The sequence below is a fragment of the Anopheles merus genome, chromosome 2R, assembly GCF_017562075.2.
Source record: "Anopheles merus strain MAF chromosome 2R, AmerM5.1, whole genome shotgun sequence".
Taxonomy (NCBI): domain Eukaryota; kingdom Metazoa; phylum Arthropoda; class Insecta; order Diptera; family Culicidae; genus Anopheles; species Anopheles merus.
The window spans coordinates 10,038,057-10,061,829 of NC_054082.1; the positions used below are offsets into that span (position 1 = coordinate 10,038,057).

The window sequence follows — 23,773 nt, forward strand, 5'->3', positions numbered from 1 at the left end:
CACACACACACACACACACACGGACAGTTTTCACTACAACATTAACAGAACAGGACAGAGAGCACAGAATGCGATGTGGCCCCACAGGCGGGGGATGCTGGTTTAAGGAAGATCCCGCAGCAAACCACGCACAAGCAGCAGCAGGGTAACCAACCTTACGCGATGTTTGTCACTGCAGTGGCCAAAACGAACTGTGAACCGGGCCGCGCGATCGCGCACGACGGCGAGACCAGTTTTACCGACCGGGGAACAAAACCGGGCAGGCCAGCGTGCGTCGGCTCGGTGGGAATGCGCGACTGTGCGGACCTTTGGTGGGAGTTTGGAGGGTCTCGCTCGCTCGCTCGCTCGCTTCTCTCACGCCTTCCATTATGAACATGATCAACAACTCCCATCTCGTTCATTCCCTTACCCAACACACACACAGACAGGCAGGCAGGCACAGGTATGGGCCCCTCCGGGCAGGCGGAATCTTCTCGGTTCCTCTACTTTGTCCCTTCAGGCGGAGAAACATGCTGCGGTAAACTGCACCGCAGGAGCATGGAAGAGAACGGGGTGGCGCGGCATGAAAAGCGAATGGCCCGAACGAACGGATCGAGATGAACCACATCGTAGACACAAAGTGAGTTGCTGCTGTTGCATTGGAGCTGCAACCAGCACGACGAACCCCGCCGCTGTGCTCTTTCAAGTGATCGTGCTCTTTCGATCTTCATTTCTCTCTTCCTCCTGGTCGCTTCCCCGCTTCCCTCTCATCAATCGAGTGGAGCACGTTTTGCTACAGTTCTGCGGTGCCTTCTGGTGCGGTGCAGCCGACCGAGATGCCTGACTTGCTGGCTTGGGTCCACTCCACTTGGGATGAGCGTGGCGACATTTGGGGGTTTTTAAAGCTTTTTGCAAATTTTCCCTTAAAAAAACTATTTCCCTAAACTAAAAAACATTTAAATCAATACAGCTTTCAGCATTCACCCCGGCCATCGACACCAAACGGGGAAGCGATCCGCTTATCTTAATTTGTTTGTATCTTAATTTAAATCTCCCATTCACAGCAGAGAGTGGGCCATCAGTTGTTACTTAACATTGCTTACCTTATGTTTTCGGCACCCAAGCCGATTGACAAGCACATCGTTTTTTTTTTTAAATGCTTTTCTTACGGCTCCAAAAGTGGCTCCAACGATGAGCCCACACCAGAAGCCGGACGGAGAGAGAGAAAGAGAGAGCGAAAAAGGGGGATGCGTGTAAAGCTGCCCGCTCCTCTTGCGTAACCTATTTTCGCACCGTTTTACGAATGGCCAAATAAAGCCGCGATTCCAACAAGCAGCAAGTGAAAGCGAGAGTGATGACGTTTCATGCGCCACGAGCGCCACGAGCGCCCGCCACACGCTGCGCATGCACGAGGCCGCGCGAGATGCGCTTCGAAACGAGACGCTTGATTTGATGCGCAAGCTTTCAACCTGCCAGCGGCCTGTTATGGGAAAACAGACAGATTGAAAAGTAACGCCCGCCGCCCGATGAGTCATACTCGTCAAGCCGGCTATTCTAAGCACGAAAGAAAAGTGCACGGGGTTGCACAAAACTTTTTCCTGTTTTTTTTTCGTTTGCGACTTTTAACGCACGATGGCATCAGTCCATAGCCGACACCTTGGCAAATATTACATATATATATGGTTTGATTTTCTCATCAGGGTGTACACGACATGGCGCCCTGCCTTCAGGGTTCGCAGCGAGAGGCTGCAGTCGTTGGGTTGTGTAACGCCAAAACCTACCCAAAGCAGCGGCGGTGCGTTTTAGTGCGATCTACTCCAGGTTCGCTGCGCGAGGAGACCGCTGTTTGGCGCGTTTTCGGGAGGGCGCGTCGTTAAGATCATTTACATAATCATGCAACCCAAACACGGTCCCCGTCCCCCATTGCTAAGCAAAAAATAATCAATTTCGATCCCTTCCGGTTTCCGCGGGCCGGGAGGAGCGTTTTGCACAAAGCACGACCGCAGACCGGCAAACGGGCTCCTCTCCGGCAGTAGCACGGCCAAACGGCAGTCTTGTTGTCTTGGTGTGTCTGGCGCGTGAGGCGCCTTTCTTTGTCGCTGCAGCCGAAGGGGTAAATGGTTGGCCCGGTTCTTCTTAATCTACTTTTTCTTATTTTGTGTTTTTTTTTGGTGGCAAAAGTTATATAACTTATTACGGTAAGCAACCTGAAGGAGGAATCGTCAGATTCCAATACCATCTTCGCTTGTGTTCGCAAAATCGTCCGGGAGATGAAGGGCAGAGTTGCCGTGGCGCAGGCTCGAGGCTGACATTTAAAACTCCGGCCAACTGGCTGACTGCCTTGTATGAACAAGAAAGGTGGAAAGGGAGAGAGAGAGAGAGAGAGCCATCACTTGCATCAAGCACACCACCAAAGGCAGTAAAAGTGGGGCAGCTGTAAATATGGGAAACTTACATTTAGCATCCAGTTTATTCCCACACACACACACATACACGCAGCCTCCTTCCCCGCAGAAGAGGAGGTTTTCTTCACCTTCAATCTCGGTGTGGTCGCTTCATTGCAACGAGCAACGAGCACAAGATTCGTCCGAAAATACCAAAGGATCGTGCAAAGAGTGACTACAAGCGACGAACCCCGTTCACGCCTGACACCCCATCACGAAGCGGCCGTCGAAACAAGAATCCGGCAGTCGTTGTCGGTCTGTGTGTATGTGTGTGTGTGTGGGTGTGTGTGTGTGTGTCTGTGTGCATCTTTTCTCATCTCGATCATTCCCTTGTTCTACGATCCAACGACCTTGAAACGGTTTGCGGCTGGCGAAACCTGTGCAACCTGTTACTCCGAGCGTTTAGGACTCGTGCTACTGCATGCCACGGATTAAAAAAAACGGGATGGGAGACGGGACCTTTGTGCACGATCAAATTCCCACAACCGAATGCAGGCATCAGTCTGGAAAGAGAACGAACAGAGCGAAAAAAAAAGCATTCACTAATAGTTAAATTTATTTGTGTGGTGTGCTTTGTTGCATTGCACGAACTCGTCCAAAAGGTCCAAAGCAACAACAACAAAAACAACCTGATTCTTCCTTAATGCTTCACACACGGCAGCGGATACACACATTGACCTTTCGCCCCCGTCGCCCCCCAATCGGTTATATCACAGCGTTCGATCGAGCGCGCTCGGTTGCTGCCTCGCCACAGCTTCTGCCGATCGCTTCTGCCAGCAGCATACCCCAAGCGCATGATTGCTTTCCTTTCGCGTGCCCTTTTGCCCTTCAGTAAAGCCCACCCACTGACCTACCTGCTCGCCGGCGGTGGCGTCCCCATGCGCCCTCGCTCGACGCTCTGCCCTTTGGCACCGTCAACCCACCGCCGGCGGCGCGACGGATTCGTTCACCTTCCTTTCGCATGCGGGGTTAGATTCGGTACACAGAAAGCAATTTAGAGGGGCAACTGCATTGTGCAACATGCAGTTTGACGGTTGTTGTGTAAAAAAACAAAGGTTACCGAGAAAGCCATAAAACGTTAGTGAAAAAGGAAAGTAAATCAAAAACCATATGACCAGTCAGCATGAAAGGGAAACGAGAAAAGCTGACACAAAAACCCATATTGTTGTATCTACAATGGGTATCAGGTGTGCTTAAAACTAAACGCCCAAACATAAAACAATCCAAAACCAAACAAAAAACACACACAAAAAAAATCCCGAAACCATCCCGCAGTGGCAGTTAATGAGGATAAACAACTCGTCACACGCGCTAAACGAGATGATCCGATAATGGCAGTTAAATAAACAGCCCCCGACCGACTACCGAAACGGCGCCACCAACCCAACCCAATCCAATTAAAACTCCACTCGCCTGGGCACACGCGCTATTTTTTGTTTGACGCTTGACGCCATCTGCAACTGCACCCCAACCCCAATGATCTAATCACCGGTAAAACCAGCTTTTACTCTTGTGTTAATCAACAACAAAATAGCACGTGAAAAAAACACAAATCACCGCTACAAACAACCCCACAGGAAGGCACACACACACACACATGCTTGTCTGATCGGCAGGGGGTCAATAATTGTTATGAAATCAACGCTCCCTCCCTTTGCCGCGTCGAAAGAAAGGTAATTAGTCAGTACTGCACACCAGAATCGATGTTATAAAAAAATCACCCATACGCACCTGGGGAAAGTAGAAGAAAGTCCAGTGTGCAGCTTCTGTACTGTATGCAGTCCTCGCTATCCTGGAACTTTAACTGCATCCAAGCGCTTTGTGGATTGGCGTTTGAAGCTGCTAAACAGCGCTAATGATCGCCACTAATTGCAAATCGCATTGTACGATGCTGTCGACGCTGATGACCATGAGCAAACAGCAACCACTGTAAAGCATGAGCGTTGTGTAAAGGTGTCCCATGAAACGAACCTGAAAAAAAACAAGAAATAAAACTATTAACTAAAGTGTTTCAGAGAGGGCAAACAAAAACAGCAATCAAATAGGAATTATCTGTCTGTTGAACCCGCTGCCGGGGAATGGAGATTTACCTTTCATTTCAATTACCATTTGTTTCCAATTCGATTTCAATTATTACACGCTTCCAGTGGTACTTTCTCCCGCTAGTGCAACACCACACTAGCCCACCAGAACGAACTGTTGTCCTCGTGAGTGATCTCTTCTGGCAGGTTTTAAACAAAGGCGCCTTCGCTGAAAATGCATCCAATTCCGGCGCAGTGATTAATAATTGCTATCACACCCGACGCCATCTCGACCATTTCGTTCCACTTAGTTGCACACACGCACACACCGATCATTATGCTGCCACCGTTGCGGATCATAATTATGACACGGTTGTCGCCCTCTCACACACATACAAACATGGCGGGACAGTCACTTTTCCTTCCTAATCTCATCAATCAGTTATGCCACTCGGCATTGAGCGGCCATTCAGCAGTAAGACGGAGCAGGCGGGGAGGAGCGCATAACGAGTCGCGAACCATGTGTGTGTCTCCCCCGGCACAACCAAAAGACGGTGATGCCGGCAAATGATGATCGTGTCCGGTTGGGTGTGTGTCCGCGAGCGGGAGGGGGATGAGTGCGAAATCAACCACCCGCGAATGACCGGACCGGAGCACGTGTTTTGTTGTGCATTCAGCGGTTCGGTTGAATGGTTGTCGCGCGAATGATAGATTAACCGTCGTCCACCTCTACCCCACTCCCTATTCAAAAATGGGGTAGGGGGAGACGGGTCAATGACTTCGGCCCGCCAGCTGGGGGCTTGTTAGTTGGTGCGCGCGGCTGCAAGCGCAGTCGGAAAATGCATTTAAATCAAATAAATCATCATCGATGTCTCGATTCGGGTAGGTTGGGTGGGGAGAGAGTTAGCGAAGGGGAACAATTGATTTCTTGCACCACCACCCCCAGTCCAGCACACACCGTGAATGCATAAATTGTCAGGTCATCAAAAACTGGCAAAATGGTTAATGCACAATTGCATTATTCAGATGTGCGCGTTTTCGTCTTGCCGAGCTTCCACCTCCCTTCGCAACGATGCATCCGCGTGTTAAGGCCTTTTGGGCATCTTATTGAATATACATAAAATTATTTTGTTACGTTCAGCTAAGGCAAACTAAGAAAAAGTGCACAACGTACAATAATGCAACTTTCGCACACAAAGGTGAGATATTCATATAAACCTTACGAAGCTTATATTATTGGCTGCACTTGCAAAAGGCACCACACTCTGGGGTGCTTGGGCAAGATCAGATCATCTTGCCGTTGCGTTTCGGCTGACGCAAGCAAGGCACATCAAACGCGCGTGTGGCCAACAACACAAACAACCAAACAACAACAAAAAGGCCAGCAGCAACCAGCGGGCTTGCGCAGACACCTTCGTCTCATTCATTGTGCATTCAAAGCGCGTCAAAAGCGCACACGTACTCACCAGAGATTGGAAGGCAGATGGCTCAACGGTCGCCACTACTATAGCCCTGTGCCACGGGCTCTTCCCAGCGTGGCTGCATTACGCGAACATTCGAACGCAGAGCCAGCCTGCGTGCGTATGTCTGTGCTTTTTAATGTAATGTTTACTTGCTTCCCCTCTTCTATCACAGCCCATAGGCACCGATTGTGGGATTTCGCTGTTGCAAGCTGAGCGCAGCGCAATGTGATTAAGGTATTGTGTGCCACAAAAATAACCTCCCGCTTCATGAAAGACTGTACGAAGTTTAACATTTGCTTTCAAATGTGTGCCAATAACCAGCGGCTGATTCGAAATAATTATAATAAAACATAATCTGGAAAATTTAAACTGAAAAAAATAAAAGTAAATATTGATTAAACATAAATTGTGACTTTGATGTCAAGAGCCAACCGCTCAATCATACATACAGTTTTCTTTCAAAATCTCGTTTTCTTCGAACACACCACCTCCGGTCGATTAGTACTGCATGGTCATTTATTTATTCAATATATAGCTTCGGTTCGACGCGTCCGTTGGGAAAGGGTGAAATTGTCCACAAACTGCCACACACCGTAGCGTTCGTCGTACTCTTCTCTTTGTTATCTTAAACATCTACGATAAAGTTACCCTAGAGAAAATTGCGCAATTTCACCGTGAAGATCCTTTTAAAAAAATCGCGTGCTGTTCGTCCCGCGCTGTTGTTCACATTCCGTGCGCTGACACCCTAGGAAAGATCGTTGTCGACTTTGGTCCGAACGTTGAGTTTTTTTTTTGTTATTTTTTGTTTCTTTTTTTTTTGTTGTAGGTTGTTACATGGAAACGCAACTAGATTGGCAAATGCAGATAGTTGTTACGTTAAAATTTGCTGAAAGAAGCATACATCCTGTTCCTGTGATCCACTTCCTAGACAAGTGACAAAATAGCGTGAGCACGTAATACGTGCATTTGCATCAGTTCTGTTAAGTTAAATTAGGCTAATTAAAAAGTTTGCTGAAACATAGGTTTGAAATCGGTTTTAAAGATTTCGATCCAAATCATTCACAGTGTCCGCTATCACGAATGATCGGCGGTTCCTTGCACTACGTTTGAAAAAATGTACATTGTTTGCTTCTTCTTACTAAAAGTATGCCAAAATGTTGACTTATGGACAGCTGCGTCGGGCAGGAATCTTCAAGCGAATGGAATTGTGTAGATTTATGATGTTTCAAAGTTGCAGCGCTCGTCACTGTGCACACCGCACAGAGATCGCCCGCCATAAGCAGCAGCAGCCCGCAGCAGCTGCACTGATGTGGAGAAAGTCGCTTAAAATTCGCGCCGATGATACTTATCTGGATCGAAGTACGACGTGACGACCACACGGTCGCTAAACTTGCGCCCAGTAAGCGCTTGCTGCGCCTTCTGGCAGTCGACGATCGAGTTGAACTCGACAAACACCTTGCCGCAGCCGGGCACGTCCACCCCTTCGATGGGGCGCGGGATTTCGACGCTCCGCACCACACCGTACTTGTTGCACTCCTCCCGAATGTCCTCGAGAATGTCCTCGTACTCTTCCTCGTCCTTCAGCTCGTCCGGCGTGACCATGTTCAGCAGGCACAGCACCTCGGTCGGAGGACCCGACGAACCGACTAGCGAAAGACCGGGCACCTACGGTGAAGGGACGAAAGAAAAGGGTGAGCCAAATTTGTATCCAAAGTACACATAAAGCCCGACCGCCACAAACCTGAATCTGGACCGGTGCGACGACGGCCGCGTTCGAGTTCTTCGCTCCTACACTGGCACGTTGTACGATCAGCTTTTTATCGCCCAGCTGCATACCGTTCAGCCCTGCAATTGCCTGTAGAAAGAAGTGGGGGTGGGGAGGTAGAAAGGAGGGGAAGCAGTAAAGTACAATTAGCCGTGTGCGCTTTGTGCTATCATCTTCCCATCAGCCGTCACTTACCTGATCCGTAACCGTGTACTCGACGTACTCGGCAAAGGCATAACCTTTACCCAGCCCGGTCGCGGCGTCCTTGACCAGATTGAACGCTTTCAGTTGACCGAACGATAGCAGCAATTCCTTAACCTGTTCAAAGAGCGGGAACGATCGTGCAGCAGCAGCGCATCGTAGCGTGGAGTGTTTTCGTTGGAATTGGGCATTGAGTGGGAAACGGTGGGCGTGAGGTAACATGTAATGGATGGGAAGGAAGAGTATTGTAGGGAACATGGATAGAAACGAAACAGAGAAAACGAACACATATTAGTATCATTGTCAGCACGGCTATGTTGTGTTGTTTTTGGCGATCGAACGACGAAGAATAGACAAGATCAGCATCACGATCTTTCGCTTAGAAACCACCTTGCTATGCCTTTCTAGCCCTGACACACGTAAAAGTTGGTAACAAAATTTGAAAACAAGGAACAATGACATCGATTTTATCTGCCCAGCAATGTGTGTCTTTCCGATCTGACTATTTCTCCTTACTGCGTCTGCTAACTGCTCTACTACGGATACTTACCACCATCGATTGAGAAAAAAGTACAACTAACCCTATCGCTCTAATCATGATTTGCCACAAAACACATTGTCGATTGCTTTTTTTTTTTTGTTCCTTTATCCGTTATGCTAACCGTCTTACAAATTGCCTAACATTTCCTCTATTTCCTTTCCTAACCAAACAGTATCTACGCGCACATTTAACGCTGAAGGCGAGAGCACGCTTCCTGCAAATTATTATTGGGAATAGGAAAGAATTGTGGTGCCATTTTTTGTTTGCTTGCTGAAATGCACTTGCCTTGTGGCCAAACGTGAAACATGGACCCTTTGTGCTCCATCACTTATACTTTAGCCCGCCGGACCTAAAAACACCCTTCGCCCTGGGGAAACATTTATTGCCTACAAAAGAAAACCTCCACCACCGCCAGCCCCAGGCGCTTTTCGCGTGAGAGGCTAATGCGTTTCACAGCTGAAAAATGATAGCTTCAAACAGGAAGATACGGTTCGCATGTTTTTTTTGTTTTGTTCTCGATAATTTGTCACGCACATATTTGTTGTACTGTGAAGCCTGCAAAAAAAAGGGGGTACGGCGGGCGAGGTAGGGGGAGAGCTAAGAAGGTAAGAAATGCCTAGAACACAAAACAATGCAACGCAAAGAGAGTAATGCTCAACGACAATCAACCGATGTGGTTCGCCCTCCGTTAGAAACTGAAAAACAAACGGCGCGAACACCACAAACGAAACCCCGACCATTCCGAGCATAGTGGCCTCAAACCGAAGTCGGGTTGTGTCGGAGCAAGGATGGAAAGAGAGAAAAGAAAGAGAAGAAAAGAAGAGAAAATGGATCAGTTCTAGTTATCAGGCTTGAATTGGAAACATAACGAAAATGCAGATATTACACACTGGTTGCGGTGTTTTGTCGCAACCATACATCGGCATACCCGCTAAACGATAAGGATACACGCTGTAATAAGAACGAAATATGAAACAATTCTGCAACGGAAATAAAAATTAACGATCCTTTCAAAAGAGCGGCGTGTGTGAGTGAGTGCATGTTCTCTAAGCTGGACGACCATTGCCGGTACGCGGTCTGATCGAGACGTGGCTGAAAACGTTTTGACTGAAATGAAACGGTACGAAAGGTGCAGAGCTAGTAGATGCACCTCGCCGACTTTCCCCCAGGGGGAGCCTGGTAAGCTGCTCGGGTGGGTATGAATCATTAACAGGCGCACGCTAGTATCGAGAGCTAGATATGCAAAAAGTGCTGAAAGTTTAAATTTAATGCTAAATACAGATCCTGTGGCTGCGTTACGCACACGATCGCACGGAACCACCTACTACACCGAACTACAACAAAACAACAAGGATATCGATGATCCATGTAACGGTCGGTAAGGGGACAGGGTAAGAAAAAGCATTGTACCTGTGCTAGGAAAGCAATCGTCCTTAAAAAAGAAGCTATTAAAGTTTGGCCTGAAAAGAGCACCTGAAAATGGAACAAATTTACCGTCGTCAGATCGAACACACGCGGACGGGACCGTTCTGGCTCTACACACGGGCCAGACGCTTTAACGTTGCTAGGATAAAAACAAACCAAAAACCATTCTAAGGCTGAGTGGCAGTAGCGAAGCTAGAAGTGACTCATGTGCCACACACACACGGAAATGCCAAATGGTCGCTGTACCACTGTACATCTTAAACAATCGCTAATGTTCAATACATCTCGTTTGCTGTATCGGTTTCGTTGCACCGTTGGGGCGGTTTTGTGTTTGACAAGGCTAAGAGAAAAAGAACGGAGAAAACGACGCAAATAGCGACTAAAACCTCGACGAAAGGTACTCCATTCGCATGCATTCTGCGTTCTTTTGCATTCCCGCAGCATTGGATTGGCATAGACACAGCGCTTCCTCAATTACTAGAAAATGCAGTTTTTGGGGCTCAATTTCCTGCTTGTAGGCAAAGCCTGCTACAACGTTAAAACACTTCTTCAACCTGTTCAAGCAACACTTACCTGGTCCTCGTTCAGATAGTTCGGCAAACCTCCGATGAAGATCTTGTGCGGCGAGTCCGGTACCACTGTGCTGATAACACCGGAGAATTTTTCTAAAACGACACCACCGAGTCGATTAGTAAATAATCATCAACCCCAAACCCACGCCATCACACACTTACCGGGAACGTTGACCGCGGCCGAATCAGTCATACCGGGCATTGGCTGGTAATCGTGCGGTCGACGAATTTTCAAGCTTTGCCCCTTAAAGTTAATGCTGTCGAATGCCATCGCTTGCGTCGTTTCGTCGATCGAGCGGAACTCCAGGAACGCAAAGTTTTTGTCCAGATTGATCTGACAGGCCAGCACCGGGTTGCCGGCCGCCTGCGCCAGCCCGGAAAGGTGCATCTGCTGGTTGAAGAACTCCATCATCTCCTCCTCCGTCACGCCGAACGGTATGTTGCCCACGTACAGCCGGCGCGCCTGGCGCGTAATCGTCGAGCCCACCACGGGCACGGCTGCCTGCGGCGTGTCCGCCACTATGTTGGCCGGAATCTGTCCCGCCGCCTGCATCGCCTTGTACTGTAGCGGCGTAATGTGCTCGAAACCGGGCGGTGGAACATCCCAGTACAGGGACGGCTTGCGCCTACGGGAACGGTGCTTCCGGTACGGCGAGCGGGACCGGGACGATCTTCTCCGTTCTCCCCTGCTCCGGGACCGGCTGCGACGACGCTCGCGGGACCGTGAACGATGGCGTCCACCACCACCACCACCTCCGCCGCCGCCTCCTCCTCCGCCACCACCACGACCACCTCCTCCTCCTCCGCCGCCACGATATTCTCGATCTCGATCGGCTAAAAGTAAACGAAAGAAAGAAAAGTAAGTCGCCAGTCACTGACATTTGACGCGGAAAACGCCGCGAACGAGAAGAAAACTCAGCCCCAGGCGGAAGAGCGCTAGCGACATATTGATTTTCGCTACACCGACGCCTAGCGCTCCGCAACATGCCGGAAAGCTTCGTCGGGCAACGGCACTAAAACACTGCCAATACTTACACATTCTATCTATTGTGATCGGTTGAACGATTTTCTCGCCGATGAGTGATGGTTTCTGCCGTTTTTGAACACTTTTTCGATGCAAAACTTTTCTTTTCCGTGCTTGGGAAAAAGCGGCAACAACACGGTATTTAACACCGTTTTGGAGTGACAAGAGGACAACGCCAGAAAAGAAGAAGCGAAATCGACCTGTCAAACTTCGGCACAGCTTCGGGAACCGTTTCGACCAGCTTCGTGCTGGTATAAAGCAGCAGCTGTCATTTGGCTCGTTCAAAATTACCGTTATTTACTTGTAGGATTCGTTTTATTTTTTAAGCATAAATAATTACCCGGAAATCAGCAAAACAACGAGTTTCTCAATAAATGCTCCTCTCTGCACACATCTGATATTAGTAAAACTCTACCTCAAAATACTTTTCACGTTTTATTCGTGTCTGGAACAACTGGAACGGTCTCGGTCTCGGGACGGGCACTTGTTGCATAGAGGGTAAAATCGATATAAATTAGTTAACAAAACAGAATGCACTGTTGCATTAATAGGATAAGGACCGTTAATACTATACAATCTTCCCTAGAGGGATGTGGGGGGAACTGGTTTGACGCAATCTGCTATTCAGAAACTCTGGCCAATGGAAACCGATCCCTGCTGGTTGGTTGATTGTCATTTCGATGGGCATTTCAGGCGGGGATTTGGTAGTGATATGCAGTACTTGCTGCAAGATGTAGATTCAGCGCACCTTCAGGCACGAATGCTCTTCACGCCCTTCAGGTACACACTGTCACCCGGCGATGGCACATACTCGTTCGTGTTAAAGTTCATCTCGGACGGGTTGATAAGGAACCGGTGCGGATAGTACGACAGCACTGGGCTAGAGTACTGCCCTACTGGGCCACTTGCGTAAGCGGTCGGAGACTGGGGCTGGGGATGGCTGACCGGTGCATACTGCGGAGCGACCGGCTGGAACGGTACGAATCCGGCCTGTGTAGTGGACGTGGTCGGTGGAGGCGTCGGAGATACGTTGTAGGATGGTGACGGAACTGGGCCGTGCGGGGAGTTGGTGAGCGTTGCTGGCGACTGCTGCAGATAGCCCTGATACTGCTGATACTGCTGGTACTGCTGGTTCACCCCGTACGGGTAGACCACTGGGCGGAGCAGCTGAATGTACTGCAGGCCTCCGGTCGGCTGGCCCTGTGGATTGATGTACTGCATGATCAGTGGTGTCGTAGCTGTGGAATTTAAAGGATCATTAGTACGGACATACACGAGAAAGAGAATGAGGAGAGCTAGAGCCAACATACCAGGCTGCAACATGTGATTGCCGGCGGACTGGGGCACCATCGCTAGATAGTACTGACCCTGGGCAGAGACTTGCGAGATGGCCGGTGCCGCCGGTTGCCGCAGGTACGGCGACGGTAGGGCGACGTTTGGCGGTGCGATCGTATGGAACGGCGAGGCCACTTCCGGCGCTTTCGCCACGGTTGTGGGCAGCTTGCTCGCTGGGATCTGCACGGTCGGGGCCACCTGGTTCTGCAGCTTGCTGAGCGTTTCACTGTCCGGCGGGGTGATGGTATTGTAGCTTGTCGGTCCACTGGCAGGGTTTCGCACCTTGCGTGCATCCTGCGGCCCGAACGCACCCGGATCGGCCCGCACCAGGACGGCACACAGCGCCAAGCACACAAACAGCTTCATTGTGAACGGCACTCACAAGCACAAACAACCACTTTAAGGCACTCTGGAACGGTTAAAGTCACCCCCAGGATCACGGACACGAAATAGCGTAGATGCACACTAACGTTGACAGGGAAACAAGGGAGATTATGCTCGGTACTGCGTTGCTGCTGCACCACGGTGCAATGAATTTGATTGATAAATGAACACCACACTGATAGGTGCTGCGTCTTTTATACATGTTACGCGCCAGTGCGCCAGCCGCGTGTCCTCTGGAAGGGCGTGTGTTGTTCGCGATACCCATAGGGACAGGAGGGAAGCAAACAGCTAATCGCCCTCAAACCAGCGCACACTAGATGCAGTGCTGTTAACTTTTTTTCTGCACACCCTACAGCCCCAAGCTGGCGAGCGGAAAAGAAAACGTGGAAAAGCGGAAAAGCCACCACGACGAAAAGGGACGGACGGACAAGGCAACACACGACACCACCTACCCTGATAATGATGTGGCTGGTTTCGGACGCACGGTCGGGTCGCTTCGGATCCGGAGAGAGAGAGAGGCAGAGTGGAGGTAGCACTGGGAACGCGAAGTTGCACTACAAGGAAAATCATACGCCAGTTGGCGCAACAGGCTGCCCCGCGGAGCCCTTTTTTGAGCGACCCGCACGTGTGTGAGTGTTGATTGCGCGCTGCGTTGTCTTAGCCACTTCCTTGCTGCACTCGATCCGATTCCGATACTGCGATATGCGGGAGTCCCCGGAACATTGGGAGGGCGGAATAAAGGGTACCTTCGGCAATATCAAACCATCGCAGATGGCGCTGCAAGGTGTTTGGGAGTGAACATGCGTTGCCTGCGCCGCCACGTTGGCTAATCATAGCGTCAACGAGGTCTACTTGGATTGAAGCCGAGGTACAAATCCAACTACCACGCGAACGGTACACAGCAGCGCTCTGAACTCTGCCACATTCGACCTAAAGCTACGCGCAATGTACCGCAAGCCTCTACGCCTGGTGTTAATCATGCGCGCCATTATCTGGATACTTCCCCGCAAACTCGCTCAGATTAGTAGGGAACGGGCCACGCGGCCCGGGCCGTTTGTTCCGGTATGTATCATCCGGTTTGGCGCGGTCGCTCGATCCCAGGCGCAGGCACTAAGGTCCGGTATGCGCATGCATTGGTGCTATGCAAATACACGCGCTGCTCCCTTGCACGCTCTGCGATGTTGCCCTCGCAGATGCATCTGGTGTTCGCCATGCGCCAAGTTCAGTGTAGCAAGGCTTGAAAATTATGTAGAAAGTAATCACACGAACAACGGCTAATCATCTCAAGCCCCTCGCCGAACGCGCTCTGAAGTGGGGGGGAGTTACTTCCCGCTGGCAAGATGCCGGGAGACCAGTACTGGAGCACCCACCTTCACGTTTCACGCGATTGCATTCGGTGAACGGGACCAGGCGGAATGATTCCGTGCGATCGGTGATTAAAGTTTCAAGTTCATTATCCTGCTTATCGTTTCGGCACGGGTATCGGACAATCGGACAATCGGTCCCCGGGCTTTCGGTTGTATCCAGAGCTCGGTTCCAATGGAGGGGGCTACAAATTATTGGACACGACAAAAGATACGCACAAAGGTATGGAATTATGTGTGCAGATCTTCAGTTGAAACCGTCCGAAGTCTTCGAGGCTGTTTTGGTAATGCCTTAAACCGTTTTACGACAGCAGGAAAGTAGCATATTGAGCATGAAAACTGAAGATACTCTACATACACTGCGCAGAGCTACGTAACAAACAATTAAAACGGAACAGGGACAGGATTTGAAGCGTGAGACAACCAACCGCTCAGCAACACGCGCATAAAGTCGTTAAAGTTTTATTCCTTTTTTTTCGGAGTACATAAAATCATAATCAAGTACATTTCATCATCATCATCGTTGACAAATATCTGAATGATTCGCAACCAACCTCCGAAACCTACCCGACAGACAACTTCCAGGTTCCGCATTCTCGTCCACGCAGCGCATATTACGCCATTGCGGAGGAACCACGTGTTGTGGTACGATTTTGCGATCGCACTCTTTGCGAATACAGTTCCACAAACAGTGCTTCCGGTACGGCTCCTAAAGTAGGGTAAACAAGACACCAAGCCAAACTCGTGGCTGTTCGAGTGTCACACATGGGGTCGTCTTTTGGTCACATGCCTTGTGGAGCGATGATTGTGCGTGCTGTATCGAACGGCGTTGCGAAGGCAAAAGAAAAAAAAAACAAAACAAACTCGAGTAAACGCAAAACCCTTCCGTCCACCAAGCACTACACCTTTCGCCCTATTTGCCAGCGTGCCGTCGAAGAAGGGAAAAATCCAAAAAGGGAAACACTACAATTCCACCTTGCCCGTGTTGATCTGCTCCAGTGGACACAGTACGGATGGACACGAGCTGGAAGAAAAGCAGTGCAAAAACACACACTTACAGTGCATAGCGAGCGGATGAATGAATGGTACGGAGCAAAAGGGCACCCTACACCCTGTGACATGAGCCCTTGCGTGTGTGTGTGTGTGTGTGTGGACACACCAATGACCGGTTTACAGTGTGGCCTCTTGCTACGAATTTGTCAAAAATGGGAATTATCTGATTGCATCACACACCACGCTGCTGCTGCTGCTGCTGCAGCAGCAGCTCGATCACGCCTGGCGACGATCGTGCAGATTCGTCCAACGCCGTTTCCTCCCGGTAGTGAATCGAATGCTGCCCTGTGCAGCAGCACAGATATGTCGTGTTACCACCTTTTTTCCCGCGTGTGTAAGCGCATGTTTTGCTTTCGCTCTCGTTTGCGGGCGCTTTTCCGCCCCAGTTCCGGGGCTCGCGCGATCATCTATGGTGACGACGGGCGTTTGTCGATCGGTGTCGGTATGTTTTTTGCTGTTCGAGCTAATAACGACAGTAATTACATTACGCTTGCCCGCTAACATAATCTTTCACCGTGTGGCTCCGTAGTACCGGCTCCGGCTTGAAGGAAAGGGATTGTAATCATCTTCGCTAATCCCGGTTATTGTACCAACGGAGATGTAGACCTCCTCAGATCAGGTTGGAGCTTGTTTTATGTTTTCTTCTCTCCCGTAGCTTAAGTAGGTAAGCTGACAGCTAGACGGAAGGGTTTTGTTGATAGATCAATGTTGAGTTTTGTGTACGATCGTTTCATGCAGATCGACAAATCCTAGTGCGTCTTGTTAGTGCAGTAATGCCTATGTTGGGAAGCTAATTTACAGCCGCTTTGAATTTTAACAGCTTTCCAGATACACGCACACAAGTCACCTTTCTTTCACCATGCTATTTTTTAGTGAGACAGTGAGAGGTGTGCCCCGTGCTGCGTAATTAGAGCAATCACCACGCCGGCACTAAGACCGGCACTCTTGAGCATATGAGCAAATGGTTCGACATACACTCGCTCGGATGTGAAATCCTGCTTGCCAAAAACTTCGATTGCGATGATGCAATTTCGGTACGTTACACGTTTTGGGTACGTTTCACCAGCTCTTACCAGCAACCGCCAGATGAGGAGAGAAAGAGAGGGGAAAACAAAAAATCGAGCCACCATCAACGCGACCTGCGGGTATAATGTCTTCCATTCGACCTTGCCCCGCTATAGCTGCTTGGCGTACGAAGCTCCGACGTGGTAGAAGACAAAAAAAACTCCCCAAAATGATCCGTTTCGGAGTGTGTTTCCTTGTTCATCTTCATCAGGCCCGCTCGTGTGATGCTTGGAACGCTGATAAACTCTCGGCATGGGCGGGATGTTTTCTTGTTTGCGGGTTCATTTATATTCCATGAGAAAAGCCCACCCTGGAATTGTATTGTCGGGCAAGTTCAAGGTTGCGTTTGGGCATTGTTTCGGTATACTACGCCCCATTTTTTCGCAGATTAATGTCGTGTCTCTTCTACTGCTTGTTCCGGTGTTGCCTTAGGTCACGTGGATTAAAACATTCATCCAAGTGTCTTCAGCTGACCCATGCACATCTCGCGGCCTATGGAAAAAAAACAATCCGTTCAAACGCTTTGCCATCTTCCGCAACGCGTGCGCAAAGTGTACATTACGAATTTCGACAGCTTATTACAAGACTCACGCTCATACACACTTCAAAAGAAAAAAAGTTTTAACCTGCACTAGCCATTTTCAATGCAATCCTCTTGCAAAACTCTCTTCTTGTGGAATGTAGCCTTAACCCGCGACCGACGCTTCATCTTCAAGGACGCACAGTTGCTATAGGCTGCAGCAGCAGCAGCAGCAGATGCATCCTGGTCACGGCATCGACTTCTTGGATCGTTCTTTTGCCCATTGATCTGTGCATTACTTTCGATGCTCATCGATCACGGAGAATTGCAATTCCTTTTAGTCTGGTCTGCTTCTTCTGCTACTATTGCTGCACTTTGTTGGCAAATAAAGGAAAAGTCGTTCATGAATATTTGATTCTGAGGTGCTCACTTTCTAACCTCTCAATGGAATTGTGTTTTCTCTTTTTCTTTTGTTCCAGTCCACTGGTTGGTTCGCAGTTCCTTTTGACCCTCAGGCTTTGCAGTCGAGCTCTTGAAATCTCCCCACAAATAAACCCTCACGGCAGTAAATTTCACTCCTAAACACTCCCCCCTTGTGTTTGGTAATCGTTGAACACACTTCCATTGATCAATCCCTCGGTCCCAAACGAGCGGTGTCGATTAGTGTTTAATTAGCGTAAAAATTAGCTCCACATCCATCCATCCAGCGTTACCGTATCATGCTGAACAAATTGATTGAAACTAATCCACTCTCCACCACCCCCTCCCAGTAGGATGCCGTTCGGATGAACCAATCTACATTGCGCGAGCGCGCTGAAGTGGAGCTTACGCACCACACGCGGGTGTCACTTTCGTTCGCGCTAAGCAAGCAAAGCAACGCATCTCGTTAATATAAGCGAAGAAACAAAACAGGTGTATGGTTTTAGTCACGTTTTATTTCACTTAAGTCGCTCCCAGGTCGCTGCAAGTGCTGGCCACTAATGCCCGTGGTCCACGGCGTGACGCGGGCGAGTGGCACTGCACTGCGCAGACTGATTGTTGGCGACGCATCGCATCTTCTTTAAATATATTTAACAGTTATTGTAGAGTTGCGTACAAGCAGTGTTGTATGCAAGAGAGAGAACAAACATAGAATGAGGGGAAGTGTGAGAACGTTGACTAAAAGAGAGGGAATTGTGGGAGAGAACATTGGTCACTGTTGGAAGTTATATAAAGAGAACGTTGGTGAGAATAGGCAGAGGGTGAATAAACGGTGACGAGGAAACATCAACGATACCGTGTTTATCATTTAAAAGAGGAGGATTCTACAATTGGCGCAGCCGGTAAACGAAGCACAGAAAAGAGGAAATTTGAAACGAGAAAGGTGAGTCAAGAAATTTGAGTACAAGAAGAAAAAAAATGGTTCAATTAATCATGATAATTATTATAAAATAATTGTGAAATGTGCGAGTGATAAACATGATTATGGTAGCAAAGTGTGGTGAAACCGGTTATAATCCCGAACGAACAATGTGAAGTCCGTTATAAAACGTAAAAACGAATAAACGTGTGGTAGTAGTTAGCAAGCGAAACAGCCCAACTAACAAGAGAATAATAAAAGAGTGAGAATTTAAAAGCTAAAAAAAAAAATAATAATAAAAATATAATAATAAAAAAAAATTAAAGATAAACGAAGATGTGACAGGTTAAAACAAAAAGAGTCCGGATATACCGTAGCAAAAGTGGCTGAGACCGGTGTGGTACCGTAGCGCCCAGGAAAGAGTCCGGATATCCGTAGCAGAATTGTGAGACCGGTTCATTCCGTAGCACGTATTTGAGTCCGGCTATTCCATAGCATAAAAGAGTCTGGAAAATCCGTAGCATAGCGAGGAGGAGTCCGGTAGAACACCGCAGCACCAAGGGGTCCGGATATACCGTAGCAAAAGTGGCTGAGACCGGTGTGATACCGTAGCGCCCAAGAAAGAGTCCGGATATCCGTAGCAAAATTGTGAGACCGGTACATCCCGTAGCACGTATTTGAGTCCGGTTATTCCATAGCATAAAGAGTCTGGAAAATCCGTAGCATAGCGAGACCGGTAGGATACCGCAGCGCAAAGAAAATTTGATAAAGCGAAAAGTAACCGAAACCAGTGCGGAACCGTAACATAAAAAAAGGTATATAAAGCAAATGAAATTAAGGAAATTAGAAAAGATAAATAATGTGCGACATCAAAGTGTACAGAGTGGAATGAAATGAAAATGTTGCAAAAGAAAGGACAAATTCGAATAATGTAAATGGTCAAACAGAGCGTGTGGTCAAATTGTATTGCTAGAAGTTGGTTAAAATAGTCTGTGCCTGAATAAACAAGTGGCAATCTAGACAACTGAGGCACGACAAATTTTTAGAAGACAAAAGAAAAAAATGAAAAGACATGTGTGGTCCGACGTGCATTCGCGGTGAGAGTAGGTAAATTTTAAGTTCTTTGGAACAGTAAGACAGCAGCTATTGTGTGACGGATTCGACCGATGGGACAGCGTGTGTGTGTGATATAATAAACAAGTGACCATCTGGACAACTGAGGCACGACAGATTTTTTTTTAGAAGACAAAAGAAAAAAAATGAAAAGACATGTGTGGTCCGACGTGCATTCGCGGTGAGAGTGGGTAAATTTTAAGTTCTTTGGAACAGTAAGACAGCAGCTATTGTGTGACGGATTCGACCGATGGGACAGCGTGTGTGTGTGATATAATAAACAAGTGACCATCTGGACAACTGAGGCACGACAGATTTTTTTTTAGAAGACAAAAGAAAAAAATGAAAAGACATGTGTGGTCCGACGTGCATTCGCGGTGAGAGTGGGTAAATTTTAAGTTCTTTGGAACAGTAAGACAGCAGCTATTGTGTGACGGATTCGAACGAGGGGACAGCGTGTGTGTGTGATATAATAAACAAGTGACCATCTGGACAACTGAGGCACGACAGATTTTTTTTTTAGAAGACAAAAGAAAAAAAATGAAAAGACATGTGTGGTCCGACGTGCATTCGCGGTGAGAGTAGGTAAATTTTAAGTTCTTTGGAACAGTAAGACAGCAGCTATTGTGTGACGGATTCGAACGAGGGGACAGCGTGTGTGTGTGTGATATAATAAACAAGTGACCATCTGGACAACTGAGGCACGACAGATTTTTTTAGAAGACAAAAGAAAAAATATGAAAAGACATGTGTGGTCCGACGTGCATTCGCGGTGAGAGTAGGTAAATTTTAAGTTCTTTGGAACAGTAAGACAGCAGCTATTGTGTGACGGATTCGAACGATGGGACAGTGTGTGAGTGTGTGTGTGTGTGTGTGTGTGTGTGTGTGTGTGTGTGTGTGTGTGTGTGTGTGTGTGTGTGTGTGTGTGTGTGTGTGTGTGTGTGTGTGTGTGTGTGTGTGTGTGTGTGTGTGTGTGAATGTGAGTCATAATAAACAAGTGACAATCAGTGACAATAGAACCAACGAATTTAGCGACGGTTGAGAACCCAAGGCGAATTGAGCCCAAGGCGGGGCAGTAGATTAATATTTTGTTGTTTACTTATTTTCTTTACTACATGTAGCAATTATTAGTAAATGAAATTTGAGTAAATATTATTCCACATAGGTTTTAAATTACATACAAGTGTGAGTGTAGGTGCATTTCATATTGATCAAGTTATTATGAAAGAGATAGAGCGAAGTTTATTGCGGAATATTATTGCTGGTTCAGTAGTGTATTTAGAGTATGGGAAATAATAACAGCAATAAATGTCATAAAATTAAAAAAAAGGAAAATAAACAATTAATACAAATACTAATATTTATAATTAAAAAAAAAAAAAAATTAATTACAGATGGATACTGAACATTGGCCTTTGCAGCCATTCAATGATATTGCGGATGCATCGGATCTACGTCGCGAGTGGGAAGAATGGCATAGAGCATTTGAACTGATTGTCACACTGAAGAAAATCGAAACACAAAGCGAGAAATTAGCATACATGCTGGCACGTGGAGGTCGGGGCTTGCAGCGGATATATTTCAACTTAGCAGCGGTGCCAGGAGAACAACATCCAAGGGCAGTTTCGATACCGTTTAAACAATTACCAGTACCGGAATACGACAATGCCATCAAACGACTGAACCACTTCTTTCTCGGGAAAAGAAATGAAAGGATAGAGTTAGAAGTGTTTCGGTCACTTAAGCAAGAGAATGAAGAGTCCGTTAATCAATATGTTCTGCGTCTTCGGGCACAAGCTTCTCGATGTGACTTTCAGGACCGAGTAACAAAAGAAATATTACATCAAATAACAATAGGAGCAAAGGACGAAAGAGTTCGGGACAAAGGCTTAGAAGACATAATGGAATTAGATGAGCTTATTAATTATGCAATTAACAGGGAAGTATTAATAAGCCAGAAAATGAAAATTAAAGACAAAGAAATTGAACCGTCAATTGCATACGTCAAACAACAACCAATGATAACAAAAAGAAAATGGCAAGATACTAGCTGCCACCGTTGTGGGTCATGGCGACATAACGGAAATTCTAATGAGTGTTATGCTAGAAAAGCTCGTTGTAATGCTTGCGGGCGCATAGGACATTTCGGTAGATGTTGCAAAACGGAAGGAGAAAATGTAACAAAGAATAGGTTTCAATGGAAAAAACCGAAAACAGAATCATCAGGACATATGCAGCGAAATCAAAGACGAAACTCAGATGCGGTAGACAACCTTAATGAGGTAATATAATAATAATGAGGGCTCGTAGAATCCTTGTAGATTTGACAATTAAAATAATTAATATTATTATAGCGATTAACGACATCACGGCTTTGGGAGAACGGTATGGTCACATGTACATTGGATCATGTTCCTGTTGAATTTTTAATAGATTCAGGTGCGTCTGTGAATACCGTTACGGAGGAAGTATGGAAAACATTACAAGAATTCAAAGCAGATATTCACGATATCACGTACGACTGTAACAAGAATATAACTGCGTATGCGAGCAAACAACCCATAAAAATAATTCTTAAATTTAAATCATTAGTAACAGTTAACGAAAATAAGCCAACGGTATATGCGGAATTCTTTGTAGTGCAGAATAGCAACAAATCATTGTTAGGCAAAACTACTGCCGAGCAGTTAAAAGTGTTAAAAGTAGGTTTAGAGGTACAGAATTTAGAAGAAAAAATACAACCTTTTCCAAAATTTCCAAATATTCAGATCAGATTATCCATTAATAAGGCAATACCCCCAAAAAAATATCGTATATTAGAGTTCCAATTGCGTTAGAAAAAAAAGTAGACCGTAAAATTCAAAACATGCTTGATTCTGACATAATTGAACCAGTCTTAGGCCCTCCGGAATGGATATCCCCAATGGTAGTAGTACCAAGGGAAAAGATGATATAAGAATTTGTATCAATATGAAATATCCAAACCAAGCTATCCAACGCGAACATTTTCCGTTACCAGTCATTGAAACATTGTTAAACAAGTTACGTGGATGCAAAATATTTTCTAAACTCGATATTACTTCGGCATATCACCACATTGAACTTCACCCAGACTCAAGAGTAGTTACCACTTTCATGACTAGCAAAGGGCTTATGCGTTTCAAGAGATTGATGTTTGGAATTAATTGTGCACCAGAAATATTCCAAAGAATTATGACTCAAATGTTAATAGGAATAGATGGAGTGGTAATTTACATTGACGATATAGTTGTAGCAGGTGAAAATAAAACAGAACATGATAAACGCTTAAGGCAAGTGTTAGGAGTCTTAAAACAAAATAACGCAACCTTGAATAAGGAGAAATGTGTAATTAGTGTTGACAGTTTAGAAATACTTGGGTACAAGATATGTTCGTCAGGAATTGCACCCGCTGAAGATAAAGTAGAAGCCATTAAGAATTTTAGAAAACCAGCAACAAGGGAGGAAGCTAGAAGTTTCTTAGGTTTGGTAAACTTTGTAGGGCAATTTATCCATCATCTATCGAGTAGGTCAGAACCTCTACGTAAGTTTATTAGAGGAGAAGTAGAGACATTTGGCAAAGAGCAGGAAACAGCTTTTGATGACCTGCGTACAGAGTTGTCCAACAATGTTCGTGAATTGGGGTTCTATAAGCCCGAGGATGAGACAGAATTATATGTTGACGCATCTCCATCGGGATTAGGAGCTGTTCTTACCCAGAGAGATAAGGAAGGAAAATCTCGCATTATAAGTTTCGCGTCAAAGGGTCTAACGAAAACAGAAAGAGTCTATCCTCAAACTCAAAGGGAAGCTTTAGCAGTTGTATGGGCAGTGGAAAAAATTTTATCCATACTTGTTTGGGATAAAGTTTACAATTTTCACCGACCATAAGACGTTAGAATACATTTTTGAAGGAAAACACCAAAATGGTAAACGGGCATGTTCAAGAGCGGAAGGTTGGGCTTTGAGATTACAACCATACAACTTTGTAGTTAAATACATTCCCGGAAACTGTAATATTTCTGATAGTTTATCGAGATTGGGATCAAATTGGGATATCAACAAACCATTTGACGAAGCTTCAGAGCATTACGTCTATACTATTGACAATGAATACGAGGCGATAACATTAAGCGAAATCAGGTCA

The 23,773-nt window shown here is 46.8% G+C and overlaps 4 protein-coding genes across 7 annotated transcripts in view; 1 reads left to right on the forward strand and 3 right to left on the reverse strand.

Moving 5' to 3' along the window:
- Positions 1-234, reverse strand: part of LOC121590546 (protein obstructor-E-like) — a 36,656-nt gene extending 36,422 nt beyond the window's left edge. For 2 of the 4 annotated variants that reach the window (XM_041910323.1, XM_041910319.1), the window contains exon 1: positions 155-234. The gene's annotated coding sequence lies outside the window, so the exon portion shown is untranslated. The remainder of the gene's footprint in view (positions 1-154) is intronic. The other 2 variants (XM_041910322.1, XM_041910321.1) reach the window with 2 other exon arrangements.
- Positions 235-7,064: 6,830 nt separating this feature from the next.
- LOC121588699 (splicing factor U2AF 50 kDa subunit) lies at positions 7,065-11,599 on the reverse strand. The gene is made up of 6 exons (XM_041906973.1): positions 11,447-11,599; positions 10,574-11,245; positions 10,413-10,504; positions 7,868-7,990; positions 7,649-7,762; positions 7,065-7,572 (listed from the first exon to the last, which is right to left on the reverse strand). Exons 1-6 carry the CDS (start codon positions 11,448-11,450, stop codon positions 7,231-7,233), a joined length of 1,347 nt encoding a protein of 448 aa, XP_041762907.1. The 5' UTR covers positions 11,451-11,599; the 3' UTR covers positions 7,065-7,230.
- A 285-nt stretch (positions 11,600-11,884) lies between these two features.
- Positions 11,885-13,803, reverse strand: LOC121589323 (protein transport protein Sec31A-like). Its single transcript, XM_041908131.1, has 2 exons — positions 12,746-13,803; positions 11,885-12,673 (listed from the first exon to the last, which is right to left on the reverse strand). Exons 1-2 carry the CDS (start codon positions 13,134-13,136, stop codon positions 12,186-12,188), a joined length of 879 nt encoding a protein of 292 aa, XP_041764065.1. The 5' UTR covers positions 13,137-13,803; the 3' UTR covers positions 11,885-12,185.
- A 4,373-nt stretch (positions 13,804-18,176) lies between these two features.
- Positions 18,177-22,542, forward strand: LOC121587929. The gene is made up of 3 exons (XM_041905291.1): positions 18,177-18,519; positions 21,003-21,890; positions 21,963-22,542. Exons 2-3 carry the CDS (start codon positions 21,003-21,005, stop codon positions 22,443-22,445), a joined length of 1,371 nt encoding a protein of 456 aa, XP_041761225.1. The 5' UTR covers positions 18,177-18,519; the 3' UTR covers positions 22,446-22,542.
- The last annotated feature ends 1,231 nt before the right edge of the window (positions 22,543-23,773 follow it).

Coding starts and splice junctions, on each gene's coding strand:
- LOC121588699 (XM_041906973.1), bottom strand. Junction 10,505..10,573: donor GGCCGCGGTCAACGTTCCCG/GTAAGTGTGTGA, acceptor GTGTCGTTTTAG/AAAAATTCTCCGGTGTTATC. Junction 7,763..7,867: donor AGTACACGGTTACGGATCAG/GTAAGTGACGGC, acceptor TTCTTTCTACAG/GCAATTGCAGGGCTGAACGG.
- LOC121589323 (XM_041908131.1), bottom strand. CDS start 13,136: ATGAAGCTGTTTGTGTGCTTGGCGCTGTGTGCCGTCCTGGTGCGGGCC. Junction 12,674..12,745: donor CAATCACATGTTGCAGCCTG/GTATGTTGGCTC, acceptor TAAATTCCACAG/CTACGACACCACTGATCATG.
- LOC121587929 (XM_041905291.1), top strand. CDS start 21,003: ATGGATACTGAACATTGGCCTTTGCAGCCATTCAATGATATTGCGGAT. Junction 21,891..21,962: donor CGGTAGACAACCTTAATGAG/GTAATATAATAA, acceptor ATATTATTATAG/CGATTAACGACATCACGGCT.